Source organism: Monodelphis domestica, chromosome 1 (assembly GCF_027887165.1).
Source record: "Monodelphis domestica isolate mMonDom1 chromosome 1, mMonDom1.pri, whole genome shotgun sequence".
Taxonomy (NCBI): Eukaryota; Metazoa; Chordata; class Mammalia; order Didelphimorphia; family Didelphidae; genus Monodelphis; species Monodelphis domestica.
The window spans coordinates 427,237,216-427,263,276 of record NC_077227.1 but is presented as its reverse complement, the minus strand read 5'-3'; the positions used below and the strand labels follow the sequence as shown (position 1 = coordinate 427,263,276).

The window sequence follows — 26,061 nt, the reverse complement described above, 5'->3', positions numbered from 1 at the left end:
GAAGACAGTATGGTATATCAGGAGTGTTTGACTTGGAATCAGGAGAACTGGATTCAGTTCTCTTCCTTTATACTTATTAGCTCTATGAGTTTAGTCAATGAACTTCAGTTTCCATATCTGTAAAATGGGATAGTAATGCTCACCCTACCTGCCTCACAATGTTGTAAGAAAAAGGTTTTGTACATCTTAAAGTATTCTAGAAAAAAGGAGTTGTAAATGTGAAAATTCCAGCTCTCACCCATGAGCTGCAGTTCTCCAAATTTCTACCGTGTCCATCTGATGGCCCCATAAAATAAGATTACCCTGATTTATAGAGGGTCTAAAGAATCCCAGTGGAAAGCCCTTCAGCATAGCCAGCTTCAGCTTCAGTAGTTTAATCAATTAAACCCTGACAGGAAGCATTCCTATTCTGATGGTAACATGGCAGGTTCTAGAGAAGGGTGTGTGATCCCGATGGCTGTGGTGAGATTACTGTCACTGAGTGATAGAGTTGTGTGTATGTATTACAGTCTATCCCCTATTGATTGTTTTTAAGAGACTGGCAAAATTGAACAATGAACAGGGGAAAGCGTTGAATAGAAGGGAAGCTTTGGGCTTATGAGGCTTTCGGGACTTGAAAGGCCTTTGAAAAAAACTATGATGGATGTAGAAAAATGAAAGGAGTGAGACCATTCAGATTTTTCTCAATGGCTACATTTTCCACATTCCCATAGTGGCATGTGGCACAGGCTATGTGTGTGTATTGAGCTCTGAACCAGATTGAGATTCTGGTAATGCAGGCCCCAGTCCTAGCTCAGCTGTGATTTAATCCAATCACTCCCCCTTTCTGATATCAGGTTTCTCTAAGATGGGGGTGTTCTTTGTGCATACCAAACTCCACAGGGTTAGGCTTAATGGAAAGAACACTGAATTGGGAGTTCAAAGGGTTTAGGTTCAAACCTTGATTCTGTTCCTTACTTTAGGCAAGTCATTCAGCTTTTCTGAAGTACAGCCCCCAAATGAGGGCAGGGTATTGCATGGTCCCTTCCAGATCTTCATTCTGTGAAGTGGACCACACCCTCAAAAGGCATAATCTATTTTATTAAGGATAAAATGCTAAGGAAGATACAGGTAACTGCTATGTTTTTGTTTCTAAAACATTCCACCTCAACCACACCAATTCTCATTAGAGTGATAGATAGCACCATGTATATAAAAACATTTCTCTTAGAGCCAGAAGTAGGTTTCAGTCCTAGTTTTCCTTCTTATTAGCTATTACTTTAGAAGAATCTTTTCCCCCTCCCTTTCTGAGCTTCAGCATCTTCATCTTTAAAATGGGGACAGTAGCCATTGCACTGCCTTCTTCACAAGTGAGGTCTGTGTGAGTATAAGGCATGAAGCAATAGCACCAGTAGAGCTGCCGATATCATTATTATTTACTGATAGCAATTAAATCTTTTCCTTCTCTCTCCTTTTCTTTGACCTCTAGCTTTTATCATTTTGTTACTCCCAGGACCTTCCATTCTGTAAACAGTTAAACATTTATTAAACATCTAATGTCCAGAGTTTGGTCTTTATAATGAAAATACAAAATTTAGGTCTTGGTATCCTGTGATTCTAAAGAGACCTAGAAATCATCCAGTCCAACCTCATTATTTTACAAATCTAGAAAATAAAACCAGAGAAGAAATGGGAAGGTACTTCATGTCACCCAGAAAAACCAGAGCTGAAACCTTTCCAGAAGCCCTAGATCCATGTTCATCCTGCTCTGCTATCCTGTTACCAAGTTCATTCTGCTTCAGTACTTTAAGATTGGATAAAGACCTTGCCCAAATGGAATGTATGCTCTTAAGAAGATGCAAATACAGATAACTATATGACAGAATGTTATGTGGTAAATGAATAAGCAGTAAACAAAAGTAGTATGTGAGCTAGTAATGATGGTCATGGTAGTAGTATTAAATAGTACTAAAAGTAGAACAAAATAGTACTAAATATACCTACATACATATATGTTGGGGTTAGGGAGCAAATTGAGTGCTTTAAGGTTTCAAATACAATTGGTTTTATTTTTTTACATTTATTATCGAGTTGAACTCCTCAGTAACACTGTAAGTTGAATTATACAGACATCATTAGCCTCATTCTACAGATAAATGGATGCTCTAAGAGCTTAGCTAACTTGCTTATGGTCATACAGCTAGTGAGTATAGGAGACAGATTTTGAAGCCTGGTGTTTATAGCAGCTAGGCTATATATTAGAGAGAGAATTGGACTCTGCGTCTGGAAGCCTCAAAGTCAAACCCTGGCTCAAACATTTACTAGTTGATTATCCCTGGTGTAAGATATTAATTCTACAGAAAACCTGGAAAAGCAGATGCAATGAATGGAAGCTTGAAGATCTGCCCATCAAGGAAAATTCCAGAGAAGAATGTGATCTTTTTTAATCTGCTGCTCTTTCTCTTACAACACATATTATTACCTACAGGGTTTGGTTTGGGCATACTTCGGACCCCTTAGTTCTAATTCATATAGACTGGAGTGTTTTTAAATGTTCTTAAACTCACCAAAAATGTGATGTATAATAGTACATCCCTAAAATGTCCTAATATGAGGGTTTGATACAATATAATATAAGATGCTAAGCCATAGCACAGAACATTAACATAATAAGCTTTGACAAAATACAGTGTAAAGGCCGTCATTGTCATCTGTGTTGACCTTCAAAAGGAGACTGGTTTTAATGATAGTAAAAATGTTGTGGATATTTTTTCATTTTCATTTCATTTTCATTTAATTACTGATAATGGTATTGTATATAATACATTTATGCATGATATAAGCATAATGGTTATTTCTCAGAAGGAGCTTCTTCCTTCTAGTGAAATCTTTGAAAAAGTATGAACTAACTTCTCATCCCTTGTTTCCCCCATGAAAGTGGTTCTTTGTTCTGGCATCAACTCATATTCCCATAAAATGAAGACAAATACAGAGAGGAAAGGGGCTACGCACAGATGCTGAGATAAAGGCCTGTAGAAAAGGAGACAGTACTGTGGTGACAAAAAGAGAGAATGAGCCATTGCCAGATGAACACTTTAAAAAGGTAGATTAAAAAATTTTAAGGGTGCCTAGGCACACCAAGGACAAGCAATTTGGACTTATTCTTTTTTCTGGTGCAATGAGTCGTGGGAAAAGTGAGAAGTAAGGCCTATCAGAAAAGAGAATCTCTTCATTGCTCAGAAATCTGTTTCTTTCTCTGTGAAGGGAGTCTTAGGTCAGAAGTCCTAGAAGACCCATCAGAGGCAGAAACCTTGCACTAGCAACTCTTGAGTGCTTTCCCTGTTAAAGAGGAGGAAACTAGGCTAGTTCAATAAGTACATAAAACTCTAGTCTATAAGGTCTCTGAGGAGGTAGACACACCAAAAAAGGAAGAGTACTCATTTTAATTCTTTATGGGCTTGGATGAAAATCCTTTATATTTGTTGAATTAAATTAAACCTGTCATGTTTTTGTTTTCTATTTCTCAGCCCTTAATGTGGGTCCTAAGAATTTTTTCTTTCTTTTTTTAATTTTTGCAACTTTAGTCTTTTACTTGAACCCAATTCTTATGTTTCCAAAGGAAACTTTAAACATGAGTCAAAGAGAGATTCATCACAATCTCTCAAGATGAACCCTTTCATGAGCTCGGGGCCTAATCAGGTATTTGTTTAGTACCTAATATGTGTAGCATAGTATTGTTCCAAATGTTAAAAGAGATAGAATTTTGGATAAGATATGTTCCCTACCTTCAAAAAGCATTCTAATAAAAAGAATCTATCTGTCGATAGCCATATTAGCCAATATTATATGACAGATTCATTAGAGAGGGTCCAAGTATGTTATGTTACAACTGAGAGGCAGGAGAAAATATCATTATTAACACAAAATCAGGGAAAGCTGCTTGGAAGAGACAGCATTTGAAATGAATTTTAAAAGTTGAGTAGCAGTTGAATAGATGATGAGAGTGTAATAAATGCCTATACATGAACCTCATTTATAGACAGCCATACACATCTACTGAATAGATAAGCCTGCTTTGAGAAAAATTCCTGAAGTATTGAGACTACAAGTCATTCCCACTTGTTTTTAATTGTAGTGTTTATTTAATATCAGTCTCAGGATTCTTCTTCCCTCAGATCTTGTTGCCCTTATCTTAAAAGCAAACAATTCCTTTGCCTGCTCAGGACAGGACTGAGAAACTCACTAAAGTACCACTCTAAGCTTAAATCCTCAAATGGCTTATGAATTTACACCAGCAGGGAGTAGAAGGTCAATGTAGGAAGCATTAGTGTGTTGAGCCAGCTCCAACTACATAAGTCTTAAACCAAATTAATATATAGAAATTGACAAGCCTTTTGCTGGGTGCTCCGTAGCTTTAAGACCTCTACTAAAATCCCATCGTCTCATCTGCCCATTATTAACATTTCAGCAAAATATAAAGTTTTCATTAATCTCTCCCAGCAAATTTAGGACTGAAAACTGGCAGTTGTTTCAGCTTTTAGGACTACATTAGCTGGTGTATTAAACAAAATGTGTCATACTTCAGTATCTTCTACAAGAAACTAAATCAATTCCCCCCCCATATTTATGCACCACTTTATCTAAAAGCATCTGAATTATCATTTACAGCGAAGATGCTTTATTAGCAGCTGGCACTGAAATTGCTCAGTAAAAAAATTATATGTCACGTTATAGTAATTTTTAAATTGGTTTTAATCCAACATCATAAAATGTAAAGTCTTGAGTGTGGGGTTGTTTTTCCTTTGTTGTTTCCCTCTAGTAACTGGCATATTAGCTTAATGAGATGTTACCTCTTTCTAAGTCTATTATACCTGTAATATTTAGGAAATAACAATTAGTAAATAATTTAAGATCTTCAGCTCAGAGATCAGAATGGAGTTGTTGCAGATAATTGTATTTTACTCAAAAAATAGATTTAAATAGTTTTTAAAGCATATAAAGATTTGAATGTTTTTGCCAAAATGTTCATATCTTAAATATCCTAAAATTTAAATTAACAGGCATTTTGTCAGTTATGTTTTAGTTAAAGCTTAGATTTGGGGACATGAAAAATCATTAAAAACTGTAGGCAATAACCAGCCACCCTCAACAAAATATTAGAACAAAGAATGATAAGGGGTAGAAGGAATCTTAGAACATAAAGAGCCATAACAGAGAATATTAGAAGTGGATGATAATTTTAGGATGAAAAATGTTCAAACTGAAAGGACCCTAAAACTGTCAAGGTCATTGCCATCTGTTCTTTTTTTTTTGGCCATAAGGACAACTAGGCCTTATTTTCTGACCTGCTATTCCTATCCCTTAAAGATCACCAACTTTATTTACCATGTGCCTACAACTGAACCAACTATTAGAGTGAGGGCTCCTTGAGTGAACAGATTACCTCAGTTCTATATTTGTAGCATCAATATATAGCACAATATATAAAAGCTTTTTCATTCTTTCATTAATTTATTCACCAGAAATTAAGACAGAAGTGAAACTTAAAACAATATTTAGTCCAGTGGTCTTCAAACTTTTTTGGGTCCTGTACCCCATCAGTAAAAAATTGTTAAGCCTTATCTATACATATATGTATGTGTGTCTATAATTTGCAAATTATATAATACATATGCTATAATACCAACAATTGTACATATTAACAAACTTTAAAGGAGACATTTAAAAGGATGAACCCAAGATAAAATAATACTTGATTCTAGTTGTTGGAGAGCCACTGGCATATATTGAATAGGAGATTGATATGGCCTGATTTGTGCTTTAGGAACCTCATTATGGCAGCCATGTAGAGGATATATTAGTGTAAGGAGTCACTTGAGGGAGACAAGAAGATAAATTAGAAGGCAGTAGTCTATGTCAGAGGTGAGCCCATGAAAGCTGATGAGATCACCCATAGAGAGAATACAGAGAGAAAAGTCAAGAGGGCCCAGGACAAAACCTTGGAGGACACCCACAGTAGAGGGAAGAACATGGATGATGATCCAGCAAATGACCTTGAGGAGAACTAAGAGAGAGTAATGTCACCAAAACCCCAAAGAAAAGAGTTCTGAGAAGGTGGTTAGCAATATCAAATGTTGCAGAAAAGTCAAGGATGAGACCTGAGAAAATGCAAAACAGATTCTAGAGTTAAGAAATCATTTATAACTTTGGAGAAAGCAGTTTCATTTGAAGGATGAGAATGGAAGCAGGGTTGTGAAGGGTAAAAGAATGAGAGGGTAAAGAAGTTAGTACTCTGAGAACAAAGGACTGGATTAGCATGCTAGGAAAAGCTTGGTGGAGGTGACACTTGAAGTGGACCTTGAAGGATCAGTAAAATGTAATGAGAGAAATTGTGGGAGAGGTCAGAATAATGGTGTACTGTTGTAGAAAACACTAAATTCAGTGAGCAAAACCCATGTTCAAATCTTGCCTCTGTGCAAAAGAGCGTTTTTTTTTCTCAGAATAACAGAAAAAAAATGAAATCTCATGTGTATTAGACTAGTAAATAAACAAATTTTATTTTTTATTTCCACTTGAGTTACATTTTGTATAAAATATTTCAAATAATGATTTTTATTTTGATTTTTTGCAGTATAAAAGTTGCCTTGATGGCATATTATGATGTAATACATACCTTTCATGCTAATTGCTTGTAGGATAGTTATATATAAGTATTGAAGCCTATTCTTTAGCTACCATCTTATAGATATTAACCAAGCATGTATTTTGTATTTTATTGCATTGTACAATGCAACTAATAAGCCAAGGAATCGATATATATTAGGTGCATGTACCATTTCTATAGACTACAAACTAAGAATAATAAAACTATCAATATAGTTTAGTATTTGCTAATTTTACTATACTTTTTGTTATGTATATATATAGGGAGGTCATAGGGATTATAAATTTAATTAAGAGTAAAATTTAAAAGCCATATATATTTTATGATAAAGGGCCTTTAACTGAAGATGGCCAAAGCTCCGATATTATACATTTGCTGTAAAGAGAATTATAAGAGTTGTGTTTTTTCTGATACTAAAAGTTACTTAATAAAGATTTGTTTCCATTTACTTGGGGGGAAAAAATCTTGCCTCTGGCACTAGTTGGTTGACCATGGATAAGTCATTCTTCCTTTCTAAAATTCTTTCTTCATCTATAAAATGTGCATAGTAAAATCTGTAATACCTACCTCCCATGGCATTGTTATAGAGAATCAATGAAAGAGTATATGCAGCAACTTTTTTCTCCCTCATTCTTACTCTGTGAACTCCCCTACCTACTTTGCAGATTTACTTGCTTTTTCAGATGTCTTTTACTCAACTTCTTGCAAATGATTCCTCAATGGAAACATTATACAACCTGCTGACCTCTACCACATCCCTTTCCATTGCCTTTTTAGATCATGCCATGATATTGTCACCTCCCTGCTTTCTCTTCCTCAGCTTAAATAATCCAAGTTATTTTAATTTATCCCTAATGACTTTGGCCATATGCTATTGTCCAGTCTTTCTGTATCTTCACATATTTGATCATGCTGTTGATTCCTTACAGGTTCCAGGGGAGAAGGGATTTCAGAGGAGGATCCTCAGACTGACATAGCCACAGTTCAAGACATGCTGTCCAGTCACCATTACAAGTCTTTCAAAGTCAGCATGATTCACCGACTCAGATTCACAACGGATGTGCAGCTAGGTAAGGCACAACTACAAGGCCAGTTTCATTTTGTAAATCCTCAGCTGTCTTGAATACCACAGCATATGAGTGCGGCATGAAACTATGTGCAACTTTTATGTGGCCCAAATGACTAGAAGTAATTTATTTTCTGAGAAATTGTCTAAACAATGAAATTTAAAATATGTAATTTTTCCCACCTGAGGGAATGATGAACATTCATTGCTCCAGCTTGTCTTTCTGCTTATTAAGAAGCAGATTGGAACTAGAAGGGACTTGAGGCTTTCTTTTCAAATGGATTATAAGATTTAATATGTAAGATTCCATAATTTTTGTTCTACATAATTGACTAAAGAAGAACTTAATGTCTCCCTCAAGCTGCCTTTGGAATTTTCTTTTTAGTTGTCTTTTTTCTCTAAATATATGTGTCCTTAGATAAGTCATCTCTTCTGTCTGGCCTCAGTTATCTCTTTTGTATAATGGGTAGTGGGGACTGGCCTAGATGATCATTCAGTGTCCCTTAGCTCTGATATTCTATAATCTGAGGACTCTTTCATCATTCTACCTTAGGCTTTTCTGTTCTGAGAGACCTTCCAACTCTTGAAATATTGTATGGGGAAGGGAGTAGAGGGTTCAAATTCTGCCAGTCTTTGTCCTATATTCTGAGGTTCCTTCCCATTGTAGCTTAGTCTGTTCTAGAGGTCTGTACAATCTTAGTACCTTTTTCAGCCATGATACTCTTATGTTCTAATGATCCATATTTTAAGGTACTTTTCAATGCTCACAGTCTCAGTTTCTAATAAGGCATATTGCCTATTCCTTTTGTAGTACTGCCCTGGATGCTTTTGGTGACTCTGGGAGTTTATATTTGAATCTGTACACAAGGCATAGAACTAACTCAAATACCAAGATTTTGTGTCATAAACAGCATCCTTCCTTTATGATTCTTTATAGAAATGCATTTTTGTTTGTCTTGAACCTGAAATGTCATGAGCTGAAAAATGTGCTAATACTGTCTAGAGACCTGATTTCCAATCCTGGCTCTGCCACTGTCTTACTGTATGACCTTGGGTCAGTTACTTTACCCCTATTTTTGACCTTTCATGTATGTACTCAAACTGTTACTAAGTATCCTCCAACTCTGACATTCTTTGCAGATCTCACATTCTGTATCCTGAGGCTCCTTTTCACATTCTGTCTAATGAGTTTCCCGTGATTTTTTAAAGGATTAGACTTCTTTTGATTGGCCCCAGAGAGTAGGGGATAAAAGTTGCAGAGAAATTTGGTCCCAATATAAGAAAATATTTACTACCTTTTATAGTTGCCCAATAGTAGAATAGGTTACTCAGCTGATAATGCGTTCCCCTCTCTGGAGAGTTTCAAGTAGAGGCTCTAACCATTCTTTCTTGCCTGGTCCCAGTGCCACAGTGCTTTAATTGGCACAGGGAAAACCTCCAACTATATCATATTAATGCCCCTAAACAAAGCTGTCTTAGGGAAAAGAAGGCATGAGAACAAGACAAAGGCTACCTGGTTCTCTTTTCCTTCTTGCTTTTTTGAACTCAATAATAATGACCAACAAGCCCTTCTCTATGTTTATTCCTGCACCCCTGTGACATTGCTGCCCAGCTTTCCTTGATCCAAAGATAGATTTTTACATTTGCCTAGCCACAGTGAAAGGATGAAACCATAGAAAATATACAGTACATAGAGTATGCAAAATTATTGAGACAAGAACCAAGAATATCACCCCCACTGCCAAGGGAGAGAATAAAGACTCCAGACAGAAAATTAATGGTTTAGACTTAGTACTATAGAGTTGATCATCTTGTTTCTAGGAGGGATAAACCATGCATCTATCCCCAGTCTTTCTTCTTCCCACTACCCCTTCTCCACCATAGCAACCTTTAATTCTGCCTAGCTATCCAGGAAGAATTTCCAATGACTGTGATTTATTTTCTCCCTTGAGATTGATGGGTCCTCATATCTGTCCCAAAGGCTAGAAGAATATCCATTCAATTCTGTATGCAGTCTTACAGCCCTAAGGATGGGAAGAAACTAAGAAAAACTAATAGCAATAGAAGAAGGTTACAGGAAGGCATATTTAAGCTAGTATAAGGAAAAATGTATGAATAGTCAAGAGTTATCCCAGAATGAAATAGGCTGCTTCAATAAGCAGCGAGTTCCCCATCACAAGAGGTGTTGAAGTGGAGGCTAAATAATTATTTGTTGAATATTGAAGGAAATTCCTGTTTGTTTGTTTTGAGCTACCTGGCCTCTGCCTTCTAGCACTGGAATTACAGATTTCTATAGTTTAATTCCTATAACCAATTATAAGGGCAGGAGAGAAAGAAAATCTCTCATTAAATAGTCCTGTTCAATTTTCATGCACAAATATAATTGATACACATCTAATTAATAAATAATTGGGTAGGGGAGGAGCTTGTGTTTCTAAGGGGCTTTCTAAATTAAGGAAGCATTTCCAGATTATTTGCTTCTATGATGAAATTCAAGAGTTGTCTCTAGAGTCAGAATTGAACCCTTATCAGCCCTGAGGAAGTCCAATTCAATTTGAGTTCAATTTAACAAACATTTATTAAGGATCTGTCTTCTACTTGATGTGATGGGGAGATACAAAGTTTAGATTAGACATCATCCCTCCCTGCCTGGGATTCATAACCTGTTAAAAGGACATGGCATATACACAGAGAGCTATAATGCACAGTAGATGAGAGAGTTACAAAACAAAATGCTATATGAAAGCCAGGGGCAGCACTGAAACTGGATTTTCAGAGATGGACAGGGTTTCATCAGGTAGAGAATCCACTCTGGCCAAAGGGGAACAACATCAAATGGCTATGCAGGTGGAAGACCAAATGGCAAGTATATTAGATAGAGGGTGGTACAATTTGGCTGGAACACAGTCTAAATAGAGGCAAGTAATGTGAAAGAAAACTTGAAAGGTAAGGTGGCGCTGAATCATGGGAGTCCTTGAATGCCAGTGTTTGACCTTTACTTGGTAGGCCCTGGGAATTCACTGAAGGATTTAAAGCCAACAAGTTACAACTTAAATCTTTGACTAAGAAAGAGTCAGTCTAAAATTTTTTTTGAAGAATGGATTGATAGGGAATAATGAAGAGAACTAGGTAGCACAGTGGATAAAACACAAGGCCTAGAGTTGAGAGAACCTGGATTCAAATCTGATGTCAGGCACTTCCTAGCTGTGTGACTGTGGGCAAGTCACTTAACCTCAGTTGTTATTCTCCTATCTTAGAACTGATACTAAGACAGAGGTATGAGTTAAATTAAAGAAAGAATGGATTGGTAGAAAGAGCAGATGGAAAGACTTGTTAGAATAGTGTTTTAGTCAGAGCCTGTGCTAGGGTGGTGGCAGTGGAACTGAGGAAAAGAGAAACAGATGTAAGAGCATTACCAGAAATCTTCTGAAATTCAGATGAAATATATTGATATGTATCCCTGCATATTTAGGAAATTGATGTTTCCTTATTTGTAAGAACTATAAAAATCACTATGTCTCTCCTTATGAGGGAACCTCCTTTATTTGGACTTTAAAATTTAAGGGCTCACTCTAGTCCAGACATTTCTGTACATTGAAATGCAATCTTACACAAAGAAGAGCCCAGAAAAACACACTTTATGAGCGATGAAATGAACTACACTGGATTCTGAGAACAGTAAATAATTTAGTTTATTTCAACTGACTAGGCAGGTTCTTCAAATCTCTCCTGACACTGATGAATGAATGGTCTCCTCTCTCCGTCTGTCCTGTGTCAGTCAGAACAAGATATTTCACTTTCGACACCTGTGGCATCATCTTCTAAGTGGTGAGTGTCTGTATGAGGCTCTAAGAGTATCCTGTCTTCAGGGTTTGCCAAAACCACTCTGAGTTATTAACACAAAAGATATCACATTTGTAAGCTGGGATCCGCCTGCTCCTGAAGGCCATTATAACTCAGTGTCATTTAGAAAGATTTCCCAGCTAAAAGGGACCATAGAAGTCATTTGCTCCTAATCCCTCACTTTACAGATGAGGAAAATAAAACCTGGAGTAGGGAAAGGGACTTCCCTAGTGTCACTCAATTTTTAAGTGATAAAGCCAAGATTGAGATGCAGGGTTTTCAGCACCAAGCCTGATAATCTTTACATCCCACTATGCTGAACTTCTGATAGACTATCATTTCATAGCTAGACCTCTGTTTTTAAAGGAAACAGCAGTAAAGATTTTAATCTTGGTCCTTCACTCACTTTATTCACCATTAACTGAGTCTTGTTCACAAATGCTATTTGGAGATCCAAGAAAAACTCTAGGAATTGCAAGGGATATCAAGAGTGATTGAGTTAGAAATAGACTTACTATCTCTTCCAGCCATTAAACCAATCTTTTAACAAGTCTTGTGGATGCCATTTGGACAAGAGTTCATGCATCCATCCCTTCTTCTCTACTCCCACTGCCACCATTCTTGTTGAACTTTTTATAACTACATATTCTAATCTTGTAAGCTCTTTGCAGGTCTTTCCTCTAAAGTCTTCCTCCTAGAATCTATACTTTATAACATTGCTAGCCTTATTTTCCTTTTATATTGATCTAGTCATTTTACTTCTCTGCTCAAAATCCTTCAGTGGCTCTCTAATGCTTCCCAAACAAAGTTTAGGCTTCATAACCTGGCATTCAAGGATCTCCCTAATTTGACAGTACCTGCCTCTTTTTGTTTTTTTTTTAACCTAATCTCATATAGTGACTGGTGGCACATTATATAGACACATAGTAAATGTATATTGATTGACTATACCTCACCATTTACTTTATTCTCCAACTACACTGGGCTATTGGACTTCCCCATAGTGACCCTCTTTTTTCAACCCTTTGTCTTTGCGCCCACATTTCCTGTGCCTAGAATGCCTCCAAATGGGGCAAATTCTTATTCATCCCTTAAAACCCAATTTAGATGTCTTCTCCAGGAAGCATTTCTTGATCCCATCCTCTTGGGGATTGGCCGTCCCCTCTTCTTCCTATAGCATGTGGTTTCATCTCCTTTGTATATTTGTATTTTATTTTATATTGGGGGGGTATATACATACCTTGCCCCTTATATAAAATATATATATATACGTACACACACACACACACACACACACACACACACACACACACACACACACACACCACCTTGCTAGACTAAACTCCATGAGGGAAGTAACCATATATCTCTTTCAGTGCCTAGTTCAGTATTTTATACAAAATTGGTATTATGTACCATATAGTTGAATAATTTTCCATGGCTTCTTATTCTGTCAAGGGGAAAATGAAGCTTTCATTTCTGGCATTTAAACCTCTCCCCCAGTCTGACCCCCATATACCTTTCCAATTATATCGTGTTAATTTAGCACTCTTCTCTCCTGCCTTTGCACAGCCCACCTCCCACCCCCAAATTAATTTTTAAAAACTGTTTAGAATTATGACATGGTTCCTGGCCAACTTCTGTCTACTGGTTCAGAGTCCTACATGTTTTCTTCGGTACCCTGTTCCTTCTGGATGGGAAAGGAGTTTTGTTAGGACAAAAACTTAAATGGCAGAATTATCCAAGTATTCTAGGAGAGTAGGCTTCATACTCTTACCCTCATATAGGATGGCTCTCTGTGATGTGAATATTGGGTCATCCCCAGACATTCTAGGTCTGAAGCTGCCATGAATAACCTCTTGTCTCCATGACAAAGAGTTCATGCCCAACTGTTCCAGATTTGCGGAACCCCCCCACCCCCCACCCCAAAATGTTCTTGCTGCAGGTTATGAGATCCAAGAGCAATAACTAACTATACATATTCCAGCAAGACTCCTCTAAGGTCCCTCATGGTCTTCTGCATACCAAGAAAATACTTGCGGAAGAAAGAGGGTTTTCCCTCATGAGTTGCTTTGCCTTGTAATTTATCATCCTATGGAAATGCACCTTGTCACTGGCATAAGCTAAGTGGCTTCTGCATTTCAGGTCACTCTTTTCCTCATCACCTAGTACAGGGCAACACATTTCCTGTCTCAGAGATTCTGTCTCATAATGAAAAGGGAATCTAGTTCATATTGACTCCTGCTCTCCTCAAAAACACTTACCCCAGAGCCAGAGTGGTTTGCTCTTTAGAGTGGAAGAAACTTTGGGGATTTATTCTGGGACCAAAAGTCATAGAATCATAGGATCTAATGATTGGAAGAAAATGTAATACATGTTAATATGAATATAACATTTTAGAACTGGAAGTATCCATAGGACATAGAATGTTAGACAGTGAAAGGCAGAACTTAAAGAGATCCTGTGACAGACCATTATCTCTGCACAGTGGGCCTGGAGCCTCACAGTGCGTGGACGAGCAAATAGCACTGAATACAGTCATTGTGGCAGGATGGAAGATCTCTCAACCTTGTCAGTGGCCCTGCTATTGTGTCCTCCAGATCTCTAGGCACTGACATCCTACCCATCAGTGCTCCTGAAGGATCCCTAGGTTTTGCCACTGCTCTAAACCCTTAGCACTGCCACACCTTTCCATCCTAGAGCTGAACAGTGTGAACTCTCTTGAAAGTAGGGACAGTAAGGCTTTTGAATTCTGAGCACTTAGCACAGTACATGGCACATAGTACTTAATAAAAGATTTTTCATTTATTTATCTCTTACATTTTCCATTATCCCTTTATCCTGAAAGATGAATTCCCTCTATAACTTGCCCAACAGGCAGTTCAGGGGGATAAAGGACCACTTGAAAACTCAACTACTTGTCTACTGTCAAGAAAGTAGAGAAATACCAGTGTCACATTTAAAATTTAGAAGCATAAATTTCATACCTTGGCAATAAACAATTATCTCTGCTTTCAGGAAGCCTTCCAGTAGAATTTTCATATGGTTCAGTTCTCCATTTATTTTGGAGACATTTGATCAGCAGTAGAAATTCAGATAGTTTGCAAAAATCTTTCCTATATCAAAACAGTGGATATACTGTTGATTAGTTAGATTATTTGGATGAGTATACTAAGAGCAATCCCATCTAGTCCTAGGCTGCTTAGTGATTCTTTGGCCTTTTCAGGTCCTCAAGGACTTAGAGAAAGCAGAAAATAAAAATATTGTAGCATTTTTTAAAACAAATCTTTAGGAATTTAAACAATATAGGAGCTTTTGTCAGCTAAGCTAGCAAGTTATAGAAACTTGCTGAAAAAACTTCAGTTCTTGATGCCCGAACGAATAAACACTATCCCTTAGTAGATACCTTGAAAAAAATACTCAGGTATATGATTTTTAATGGTTTCAGCTTTACAGAATTTGTTGTTTGAAAGAGCATAGAAAGAGCCTTAAATTTGGAGTACAAGTCCTGGATTCAACAATTATAAGGAGACTTTGGACAAGTGATCCTCTTGGATCCTCATTTTCCTCATCTGTAAAATAAGAGGACTGGATTGTAATATCAGCACTACTTATCTCAGGTTCATTGTGAAAAAAGTGTTAAGTTCTAAGGCACTATACACAAATAATTTTGAGGTATTGTGGTTATTCATAGTGGGATATTACAGACCACTTAAATGTTGGGATGGTGCCCAGGACAGTGAATTTACATGTAGTTCCTTAATAAACATTTTAAAATGATGCAAATATACTAAGAAGCCTCAGTCAGGAAGTCCTGAGTTCATGTCCTACCTCTCACACATGCCAGTTGTGTGACACATACCCTAGACCACCTTTTTGGCTATCTGGAAGAACAAGAGATGACCTGCATCAATAGAGGAAGTTTCAAATACCATAAAAATTGCAGGTTTAATCTAGTCATATTTTGTTTTTATGAAAATCTGGTTAAAGTAAACAACTGAAATAGTGATGAGAGAGCCCCAGGCATGGTGATTCAGAGTCTCTGTTTGGGGGCCTGATGCTACTCCCATTTAGCTATGTGATTTGGTCTCATCATTCCCCTCTCTGAGCCTTACTTTTTTGTGTTGTTCAGATATTTCCAACTCTTCATGACCTCATGGACCATACTGCCTAGAGGGTTTTCTTAGCAAAGATACTGAAGTGATTTGACATTTCCTTCTCCAGTTAGATTAAGGTAAACAAGGGTTAAATGACTTGCCCAAAGTCACACAGCTAGTAAGTGTCTATGGCTGGATTTGAACTTGGGTCATTCTGAGTCTAGGCCCAGCATTCTATCCTCTGAGCCATCTAGCTCCTATCCTTTTTAAGCAGAGTAAATATCTTTTTCCTACCTGTTACTCAAGGCTGTGAGAATCTAGTGAAATCTTGTACGTGCTTTTATATATATGAAATATATATGTATATATTTTATGTATGTATGTATACATATGTAATTGATTTTCTCAATTCCATGGGAAAAAAAATTTTTTAACCTTCATTTCTTAAAAGTTTGAGCCAAATTCTCACCTTTCTTCCCTCCTTTCCCATCCCCCTCCCTCAGATGGCATTCAATCTGTTATAGATTGCTAAAGTGTTTTGTAAATGATAAAACATTTTGTAAATATAGGATAGAGATAGAAATAATTTATGGATAATTTTAGAGGAAGAAATTGAGGTGCATCATGGTCATATATTCAACAAGCAGCAGCAGAAACCAAGATTCAAACCTAGGACCTAAATGTACACTTGATTTAATTTTTAAAAGCTTTAAAAAAACATAGATTCCTCTGAAAACAAGATGGGCTTCTGATTCCCTTTTTGTTGTTGTTGCTTATTTTTAGTTGTCTTATTAAGGAAGGATTTATATACTGGTGCTGATGGAGGACAGTGTTGAGCAATGTTTTCTATTCTTGACAGTTGGTGTGATACTTTGCTTCCAGTGAAGTTTGACTCACTGTATCTGGAAGCTGTCACAAGTAAGAGCTTGAAAAGGTCATGACAGATCACTAAAAGATAAATGGTTAGGGGAGGAGAGCTGTTACAAGAAACAAATGGCCTACCTTGTTCAGAAGGGAAGGAGCTGACCCTGTCCAGTACAAGAAGGACCATAAACTTTCCTTACCCACCTTTGGCAGAGTACTCATGTTTAATACTCTCCCATTTCCAGTTGGCAATACAGAATAAGGCCAATTCCTAACTTTTATAAGTCTCTGGATGACAATAGAACTATATGTCTGCAAAGTCAAAAAGTACCTTAGGTCATAGAATGTTAGGGATCTGAGAGACCTTACAATCAGAAGGAGTTACAAAGCATAGAACATCATAACTGTAGAAAGGACCTGAGAGAATCCAGTTCAGTTGCCTTCACAAAAGGATTCACCTCAAGTGTTCCTTTTTAAATTAGTGGTTAAACAGTATTTGAATACTTCCAGGTCATTCATTATCCACTAGATAGTGAGCTTGGAGACCAGGGAAATTTAAAGCTCAATGTTAGGGAATGCTGCTGGTTACAAATCAGCCAGAAACTTAAAATTCAACATTCTGAAATAGCAAAATAAGTACCTGGTGAAGAAAAATTGTGATTTTATTTAAAAAAAAACCCAAACTGTCTTCCTTCCTTCCTTCCTTCCTTCCTTCCTTCCTTCCTTCCTTCCTTCCTTCCTTCCTTCCTCTCTTTTTCTTTCTCTTTCTCTCTCTATGTCTGTCTCTGTCTCTCTGTTTCTCTCTTTCTTTCTCCTTCCTGCCTTTCTGCCTTTTCTCTATCTCTCCCAGTTTAGAAGTATAGCAGCCACTCGGACCCAGCTCATCCCACCTTAGGCCCCCTGATATTCCACTACCAACCCTGGGGACCTACCATATTATTGCCAGTCTTGGTACTGAACACTTGATGAGCTGAACACATTGAAGTTCACAGCTCCAGGGCTCAGGAGACACACCTACTGCCTCCCTTGTAGCAGGAATTATAGGCATGTACCACCAAGCTGGCACAGCTCTCAGTTTTTAAAGAATATATTCCATTGTGTCCATGCTGATACTTTCATGTCTCTTGCACTCAGAAAAAACATGAGAGCTATTTCTTCACAGCTTCTAGGGTTTGGTATCTTAACGTCGTAGAAAGAACAGTGGACCCAGTGTTCATAGATGGGCTTTAATCCCAACTGCTGCATGTACTACTTGTATGGCCTTAGATAAATCAATTGATCTTTCTGGGTACAGTTTACTCACGTACAAAGTAAGCAGACCAGAAGTATAGGATCCCCACTTTTCACGTTTATGAGACACATTTTTCCTTGTAACATACCTTAACTAGTAGTATTGTTAAGGATTGCATATGATCATCAATGTGAAATATTGGAAATACAGCATGGTATAGGAGAAAGAGCACAGGAAATGTGATACATGTTATTTATAGGTTTAAAGTCTTGCAAGAAGAATACTGGGACCCAAGTCCCAGCCCTAATATTTACTTCCAGTGGAACCTTAGCCAAACCATTTCTTTAGCCTCATTTTTTTTTCTGATCTTTAAGATGAAATACTTAGGGGTAGATGATCTCTCTGATTTTCCTTTAAATTCCTATGTTGCTATGATCTAGTTCAACCTCAAATATATTATTATTGTTGTTGTTACGATTACTAGAATAATGCTGCAAAGGGGCATCATTGGGGAAGGAATTCATGTGCTGGTGTGGGAGCTAAGGCAGTTGATACTGCGATATGGAACATAATGGATGAACTCTACAGTAACAATTTGCAGATAAAAATAATAGAAGTTAAAGTGTACTTTACATGATAAAAGAAAGATGAAAGAGAAGGAGAATGTGGTACATCTGAGATGGCTGGGAAAACTCGAGGCTTTGTGAAGTAGGCTCTGTTGAAAAGATTGATGCAACGGAGAGTGACCTTGGCTTGGAACAGGAGCCAGTGATGTATGTACGAGCATCTCTCTGCTAAATGGACCCAGATTTGTAGCACTAATATACATGGAAGCCCAGAACCAAACTCAGTATGGCAATAAATCAACAGCCACTTTGGATGTCATTTCTAGTTTATATTCTACTATTGTTCTATCACTTTAATTCATGTCACTATCATCTGTTCATCTGGAACAGGTTTATATAATTTTCCAGTGGAGTTACCTGACAAATCCTATCAAATTAACAAGGTACATTAACAATATTGACTGACTGTAGCTTCAGGAGGTGCAGGGCCATAGGACAAAAATTTTAAAACACATCCCCACTGATCATTTTTTTCTTTCTCCTTTGCCTTCCCCATAACCCCAAGAAAGGAACACAGGACAGAAGATTTATTTCCTCATAAGATATATGTTTTATGTGTATATAGATACATGTGTGTATCTATGTACACACATATTTATTTTTGTAGTGCTTTGTATATCATCACTTTTGTAAATCTCAAAATAAAAAAACTCACAATCAACATGCTGAGCTCAAATACTTTTCTTTCTGGGAACCACAGCAAAAAGTGCAGATCTTAAGCAATCAATAGCCAAATTAGAAGAAAAAGGAAAACTGAGGACTTGCCATCTACTTGAAGTGAAAAGTAATGGTTTCTCCTTCCAATCCATTTTTACTCTCTTGAAATTGAGGCCTTCCCTTCTTGAATCATTTGCACTCATGATGTTCTGCCTAATTAAAATATAACATATCCAAAATAGGTCTAATGGCAAATCCTGGCTTTTGACTAATTAATTTAGAAATCCTGATAGATCATCTTTGCTGGAGCCCCCCACAGTAATGGCCAGGGTTAAGCAGCCATTAACCCATTAGTGTGTTGTTTATTGAAAAGAAAATACAGGAGTCACTTTTATTATAATTCTTCAGGTGAAAGTCTTCTGCCTTTGACTAGTGATAAATAGTTTGGTGCTTATAACAAAAGAAGATAGAAATGTATGAATATGAATCTTCAATATTCACTTGTATTAGGCTAAATTTGCTGTCAGAAGATGGTTGATTTTTTAATTAAGCCATTCTTATTCATTCCCACTAGATTCATTGTTGAGAATGAAGTTTCCTCACACTTCACTCTAGACCCGCCTAGACTTCTAAAGTGTTACAAACAAAAGCCTTCGTGTGAAATAGGCTGATGTGATTTGTCTTTTGTGCTGCAGCATGCCCATTTTATTATTTTAATTACTTCTACCTTTTTTTCTTCACACTGACCTTGACCTTTACCCTCTGACCTAAAAATGCAATTACTTTAAGGCTCCATCTGGGTCCCACTCGGGAAGGTACATTGAAGGTTTTGTCTCATTCTGCCAACAGACAAATCCTTTAATTTTCAATGAGTGAGAAAAAGAGAAAGCTTGCCATAGGTCATATATTTTATTCTGAGTATATATTCCTTTGTGATACTGGAAGAATAATTATTATAAATTTTAGTGATTATCTCAGGATGCTTTGTAGCCCTAGTGTGCACATTTCCCCTTCTTTCTTTAATCCCCAATTGCTGTATAATCTGCCTTTTACAGCTTTAGAAATTAATTCTAAAGGGGGAATATTAACATTTTTCACTTCTGTCCTTAAAGGCTCTGTTACAAATTATTCCCAGGTGTTTTACAACTAGTGCTATATCTAAGGCAACATAACAAATAAACAATGTTTTCAATGCCTCATGTCAGAAATCCAGGCCCCATAAATGGAAGGCCTGTAGAATCATTGTCTATCAGCCCTGTTAGGAACTGGAGAACTAGGAATAGAATATTCAAGCCTGGAGGGGCCTTAGAGGTCATCTTGTCCAACCCTTTATTTTACAATGGAGGTCACTAAGATCCAGAAAAGAGAAACAATTTTTTTTCTTTTTCTTTTTTTTTTCAAACCCTTACCTTCCGTCTTGGAGTCAATACTGTGTATTGGCTCCAAGGCAGAAGAGTGGTAAGGGCTAGGCAATGGGGGTCAAGTGACTTGCCCAGGGTCACACAGCTGGGAAGTGGCTGAGGCCAGATTTGAACCTAGGACCTCCCGTCTCTAGGACTGGCTCTTAATCCACTGAGCTACCCAGCTGCCCCTGAAAAGAGAAACAATTTATCCATGGTCACATAGCTAGCTTTCTGTGGAGGTGAGATTTGAACCCAGATCCTCTGATTTCAATCCATTGGTTCTATAAATGTGAACTATTACCTTTACTACCATGCTAATTAAAATATATAAAGGATGTGAAATGACTACTGTGAAATTGTACACAAAGTCTGCTGCCATTGGTTTTTTTCTTGCTCTTCTGACTTAAAGGTATCTCTGGAGACAAGGTGGAGATAGACCCTGTCACTAACCAAAAAGCCAGCACAAAGTTCTGGATTAAGCAGAAGCCCATTTCAATTGATTCTGACCTGCTGTGTGCCTGCGACCTTGCTGAAGAAAAAAGCCCAAGTAAGGCAATCCTTTTATTTATATCCTTCTGCTCTTCGGCTGGAGGGTGTAGTGGTGGTGGGGATGCATACATGCGTGCTGGGTGCCAAGAGAATGTATGAGCACCATGTCCTTTCTTCTTTGTATATGTTTAATGTGTTACAAAGCACTTCTTCCCCTCTAACCAGAATGTGTATAATGCCAAGAGCTTATAGACCCATGTTCTTTAAGCATACTTCATTAGGAATTTCAGACCAACCCACTAAGTAAGTGCAGATTGCTATCTCATTATTCAGGAGCATCTCATTCCTGCTTTTCTGTCTTAGGGAGTCAGTTGTGTCTTTGTCTTCCTTACATAATGGGAATAGTGGGAAGCCACACCATTTGCTGAAACTCTTCAGTGCCATTCCAGGATCACAGAATGTTAGAGCTGGCAGAGGCTTTAAAACTCAGAAAGTTAAAACAAAAAATTTCCAGCCTCAGCTAGACCTTGAAGTGCAGAGTGTTAAAGCTGTGAGAGTCAATTAGAACAAAGAACATCAGGACTAAAGAACAGTGGTTCCCAACCTTTAAGGGTGTGCAGACCTCTTTTTAACAGATCTTCACATCCTAATAGTTATACTGTTTGATTGAAAAAAGACATGACAAAAAACTGCTGTGAATTCAATAAAGCTTTTAATATTATGCCAGTCATAATAGTATCGGCATATATTTTTCAAATAGCAGTACATAAACATGCAAGATACCCTATTTGTAGAAGTTATATTTGCAACTTTACTTTTTAAATGCTAAGACATTTGTACCTAGTGCTTTCAAGGTTAGAACTTTCATAAGTCTGACTGAAATAATGAAAATTTTAGCCTTAATTCTGCTTCTACATATTGGTTTGCACACGCGCGTGCGCACACACACACGTCCATTGCCTTAGAGAACATCTAGTCCACTGCCATTTTATTGAGAAGGAAACAGAAACCAAGAGGCCAACAAGTAAGTGGTAGGGCCAAAACTCAGACCTCAGGCATTCTGACACCAGGACTAGTAGCCTCCTGACAAAGAATGTTATAACAAATTATACCTCTAAAGGAAAAGTAAGAAATGTCAGAGTCGGAGACTGTTTGCTATTTGTCCCAGATCTTCCTCCACTTTGTAATACATGACAGTTCTTCAGACAACATAAGAAAATGTAAGTAGCCTTGCAGATAGCCACCTGACTATCCTGTTCAGCCCAGTGACTCAGTTTTGTTCTTGTAGTTGAACTTTTAAAAATATACTTGTCTATCTTGCCAGAACTTTCTAAAAGTGTTTTAAAATAAGCCAGTTGGAGCATTTAAAAATAGTAGTAGTTCCCATTTCTATAGTATGTCACTTTGTGCAAAGCACTTACCCCACAATATCTATTTGAAATAGAATTTCTAAGTTAGCATTATTTCCATCTTATAGATACTAAAACTGAGGTCCAGGGGGGATGGAATTACTTAAGATTCTAGGATTTATGTCTGAAAGGATGCTTAGAGTTCATCTCTGCTGATCCCCACCTTTTTCAGATTAGGAAACCAAGGCTCAGGGATATGAAATTACTTCCCCTGGTGTCACACAGAGAATAAGAATCAAAACCAAGTTTCAAACCCAGGTTGCCTGATCCCAAGGTCAGTAATCTTTTTCTGCTACATTGTAGCAGAGGACTCTTACTTTTCTATAAAACCAGCCAGATTTGGACTTAGATTTTACCCCATTTGGTCTTCTAGTAGCAGTTTAAGGCAAAAAGGTTAGAGGTGATAGAGAAAGAATAAGCAAAGAGCTTTCCATACTAAGTGAGATCATAGATATTTCAGTGCCCCAAGAAGTACATGTTTAGTATATTCATATTTTAGGTAAATTGATCTTAATATGTAGGGGAATTTCAAAGTGCTTCTGAGCTATTAGAAAACAAGTACCAGTAAGTCCTGCCCCACTTGATAGCCTTCAAGGATAGATCCAGCAATAGAACATATATTGAATGACTGACAACCTGTCAAGTTGTTGGGAAGCTCAATGTTATCCACCAGGACGTGAGGAGAGTTTTTTTGGCCACAGGAACTCATGAAAACTCTCTGTCATCTTGAAGAGCACTTTCAACAGTGAAATGCCACATCTCTCAAAGCATTAGAGAATTCAGTAAATCTGGAAGAGATCCTACACATCATCTAGTCTAACCCTGTTGTTATCTCAGGATGAGGAATCACACCCAAAGAAATGTCATGACTTACCCAAAGTCACATAACAAATTGCAATCAAAGCTGGAATTTGAACTTGGGTCTCAATTCTTCCTAATTCCTGAGTCCACTTCTCAATCCAGTATACCATACTACCTCCTATCATTACAGTTTTATATTAGATGAGGTGGGAGTTTTTAAATCAATAGGTTCAGAATGAATTATTTTGTACTGCACCAAAACAGAAAGACATTTAAACCAATCAGATTATGTGCTGTGTGGTTTATTTTATTTTATGGCTTCCAGTATTTTTATCAAATTAATTCAGAGAATAAATCTAAAAAGTTCATCTTCAAACCATCATCAGCCCCACTGAATGAATTTATGGGACCTTTTTTGAGGATTAATGATAACCCTTTTTTATCTTTTGTATCTGTTGAACCTTAGAAAAAAGTTATTTTAACACCATGAAAAGAATGAACCTCACTATATTTCATAAGTTTTGTCTGTGATTCTTATCAGCTCAGTGATGTATGTTCGTAGCTGAGTTTACATCAAAAATTATTCTTAGAGCCTCCTTGAATGAATTATTGTGAAGACACAGGCTGAAAATAGATAAGATTTTTGAGTTCTGCAATATATTTTCTTTTCCTGTTTTTATCTCTTGCATCCTAAGTGTGCTGCTTCCTAGTCTTGCTGAAGCCAGAACAAGAATAAAGCAATTGTGAAAATTCCCTGAGCTCTTTATGAAATAGCCATATTTTTGCTGGCATTAGTATTGAGAGGATGATGAAGCTCTTTTCTGTCTGTCATATGACAAGTTTGGAAAAATTTGAAACAAAAAAAACCTGAAGAACCTTCTAAAGGAACCATTCTGTATTGTTTGTCCAGAAAATTGTTGTCAGATCATTCTGGTGGACAACGTAAACAAAGCAACCCTTGTTTTATTAGTTTCATGTTCCAAAGATCTCTGAATGATAGATTGGCAGATAGAATGAGAATTCATTAAAGAAAGGCTTAGTATCTGCTCATAACAGATGTTGTACAGGGAATCCCTCATCAAGTATGGATTAGACTAGATGACCCATCAAGTTCTTTCCAAATCAGATTCTATGATTGTGGCCTGGGATAGAGAAAAGAACAGTGGATTTAGAGTCCAAATGCTGCCTTAAAATAAAGCAATAAAGTTACCTCCTCCCTCTTGACTTTCATTCCCTCATCTATAAAATGAGAACATTGGGCTGGAGATAAAGGTCAAGGAAACAGTATATGGTGCTGTGTTTGGAGTCAGAGCATCAAGGCCAGAATCTCAGCCCTGTCCTTTCACCTTGGCCAAGTCACTTAATCTCTCTGGGCCTGGGTCCTTGTTTATAAAATATAGTAAGCTAGTTGATCTCTAAGGTCTTTTGATCCTATTACTTCACCCTTCGAATAGTCCGCAGGCAAAATCCATAATGACATACAGTTGTGTCTTAGACTGAGATCCTGCAGCCATACTTTATCAGTAGCCATTGTCCAGCCTTCACTCCTTTAGCATCAAGTTCTCAATATTAGGTCTTGTTAACCAAAGGAAGATTTATGGTCCAACCCTCATGGGTGAATAAGGGGCTGGAAATTCATAACAAAATAGGCATTTAACTTTTTAAAATTTTGCATATAAACATGAAACTAGATGATAAATTCTTCCTATTTCAATAGAATTGAGACTAAACAAGCAAACTCTTTAGCATTAGAGATGGTAGTTTTTCACTTGGGTTTTACAACCCTTGTAGCCTCATAGGATGTAATAATTGAAAGAGAACTGAGAACATAGAACCTTTAAAGCCTAAATTATGAAAATTGGTAGGAATCATAGAGATCTTTCTAGTCTTTCCCCTTCATTTTCCAGATAAGGACACTGGGAGTGTGTGATAGGACTACACAGTGATAAACCCAGGGGAATGGAAACCATTATTCTTAGAACTCAGATTTTACCTGACCACTGAGGTTTTTTTCATTGTTATTTAAAAATAATGAGAGTAGCAATGTGGCATCATGGATTGAATGTCCAACTGGGAACCTGGAATAGCTGGCTTCTAATTCTGTTTCTGACACATCTCTGAGCCTCCAAAAGCCCTTAACATTGGTGGAAGACCCTCCCATACTGACCAAGTCACATGTCTTTGAAATATTGACAGGCAATAGCAATAAGGCTATTAGTGCCTATTTCTGTTACTCTCCTGTTAGTGTATTTCAAATTGACTTATGCAAATTGTAGCAGCACTGTACCCTCTTATGGTATGCAGGTCTCATCCCTATCTTTCCTTAAAGCCTCCATGGTAGATCCATCCAGTGTGCTTAGTGACCTTTGCTTCCTTATTTTCGTGTTTCTTAGATGTCAATGCAGTATATTTTGGTAGTGCTTCATAATATATTTTGGTAGTGCTTCATAATTTTCCAAAACCCAAACTCAGTTGCTTGAGTTAGTGAATAGAAGTATTAGTCAATCGGTCTCTCTCTCTCTCTCTCTCTCTCTCTCTCTCTCTCTCTCTCTCTCTCTCTCTCTCTCTCTCTCTCTCTTTCTCTCTTTCTCTCTCTCAGCAACACAGGTTCTGTGCTTTTTAAAACAACACTTTTTTTTTTGGTGATTTTTTTAAAATGGGGTATTATAATTTCACATTACAAGCCAGTGCCCTTTCCTTTCAACTAAGCCCCATTTGGATATGTCTGGCACTATTTAAAGGGCTAGTTATAATCAAGTAGAGTTAGTTTTATCATAGAAAATTCTGCAAATTTAGAGTCCGGAAAGGAAGAATTCTATCATTAAGAAATAAGATTTAAACCTTAATAAAGTAGCTGTCATTTTTATAGCTGAAAGGAGTCTTGTATCTCAATTAAGTATACGTAATATAACATCTTAAGGAAGCAGCATAA

The 26,061-nt window shown here is 37.2% G+C and overlaps 1 protein-coding gene across 5 annotated transcripts in view; it reads left to right on the top strand.

Moving 5' to 3' along the window:
- MAPKAP1 (MAPK associated protein 1) overlaps positions 1–26,061 on the top strand; it is a 370,977-nt gene that overhangs the window by 304,802 nt on the left and 40,114 nt on the right. For 4 of the 5 annotated variants that reach the window (XM_001365912.4, XM_056812154.1, XM_056812155.1 and 1 more), the window contains 2 exons: positions 7,573–7,713; positions 20,840–20,977. In XM_001365912.4, the coding sequence (XP_001365949.1) occupies positions 7,573–7,713; positions 20,840–20,977 (279 nt within the window). Of the gene's footprint in view, positions 1–7,572; positions 7,714–11,418; positions 11,538–20,839; positions 20,978–26,061 lie in introns of those variants that run through there. The other variant, XM_007474656.3, reaches the window with a different exon arrangement.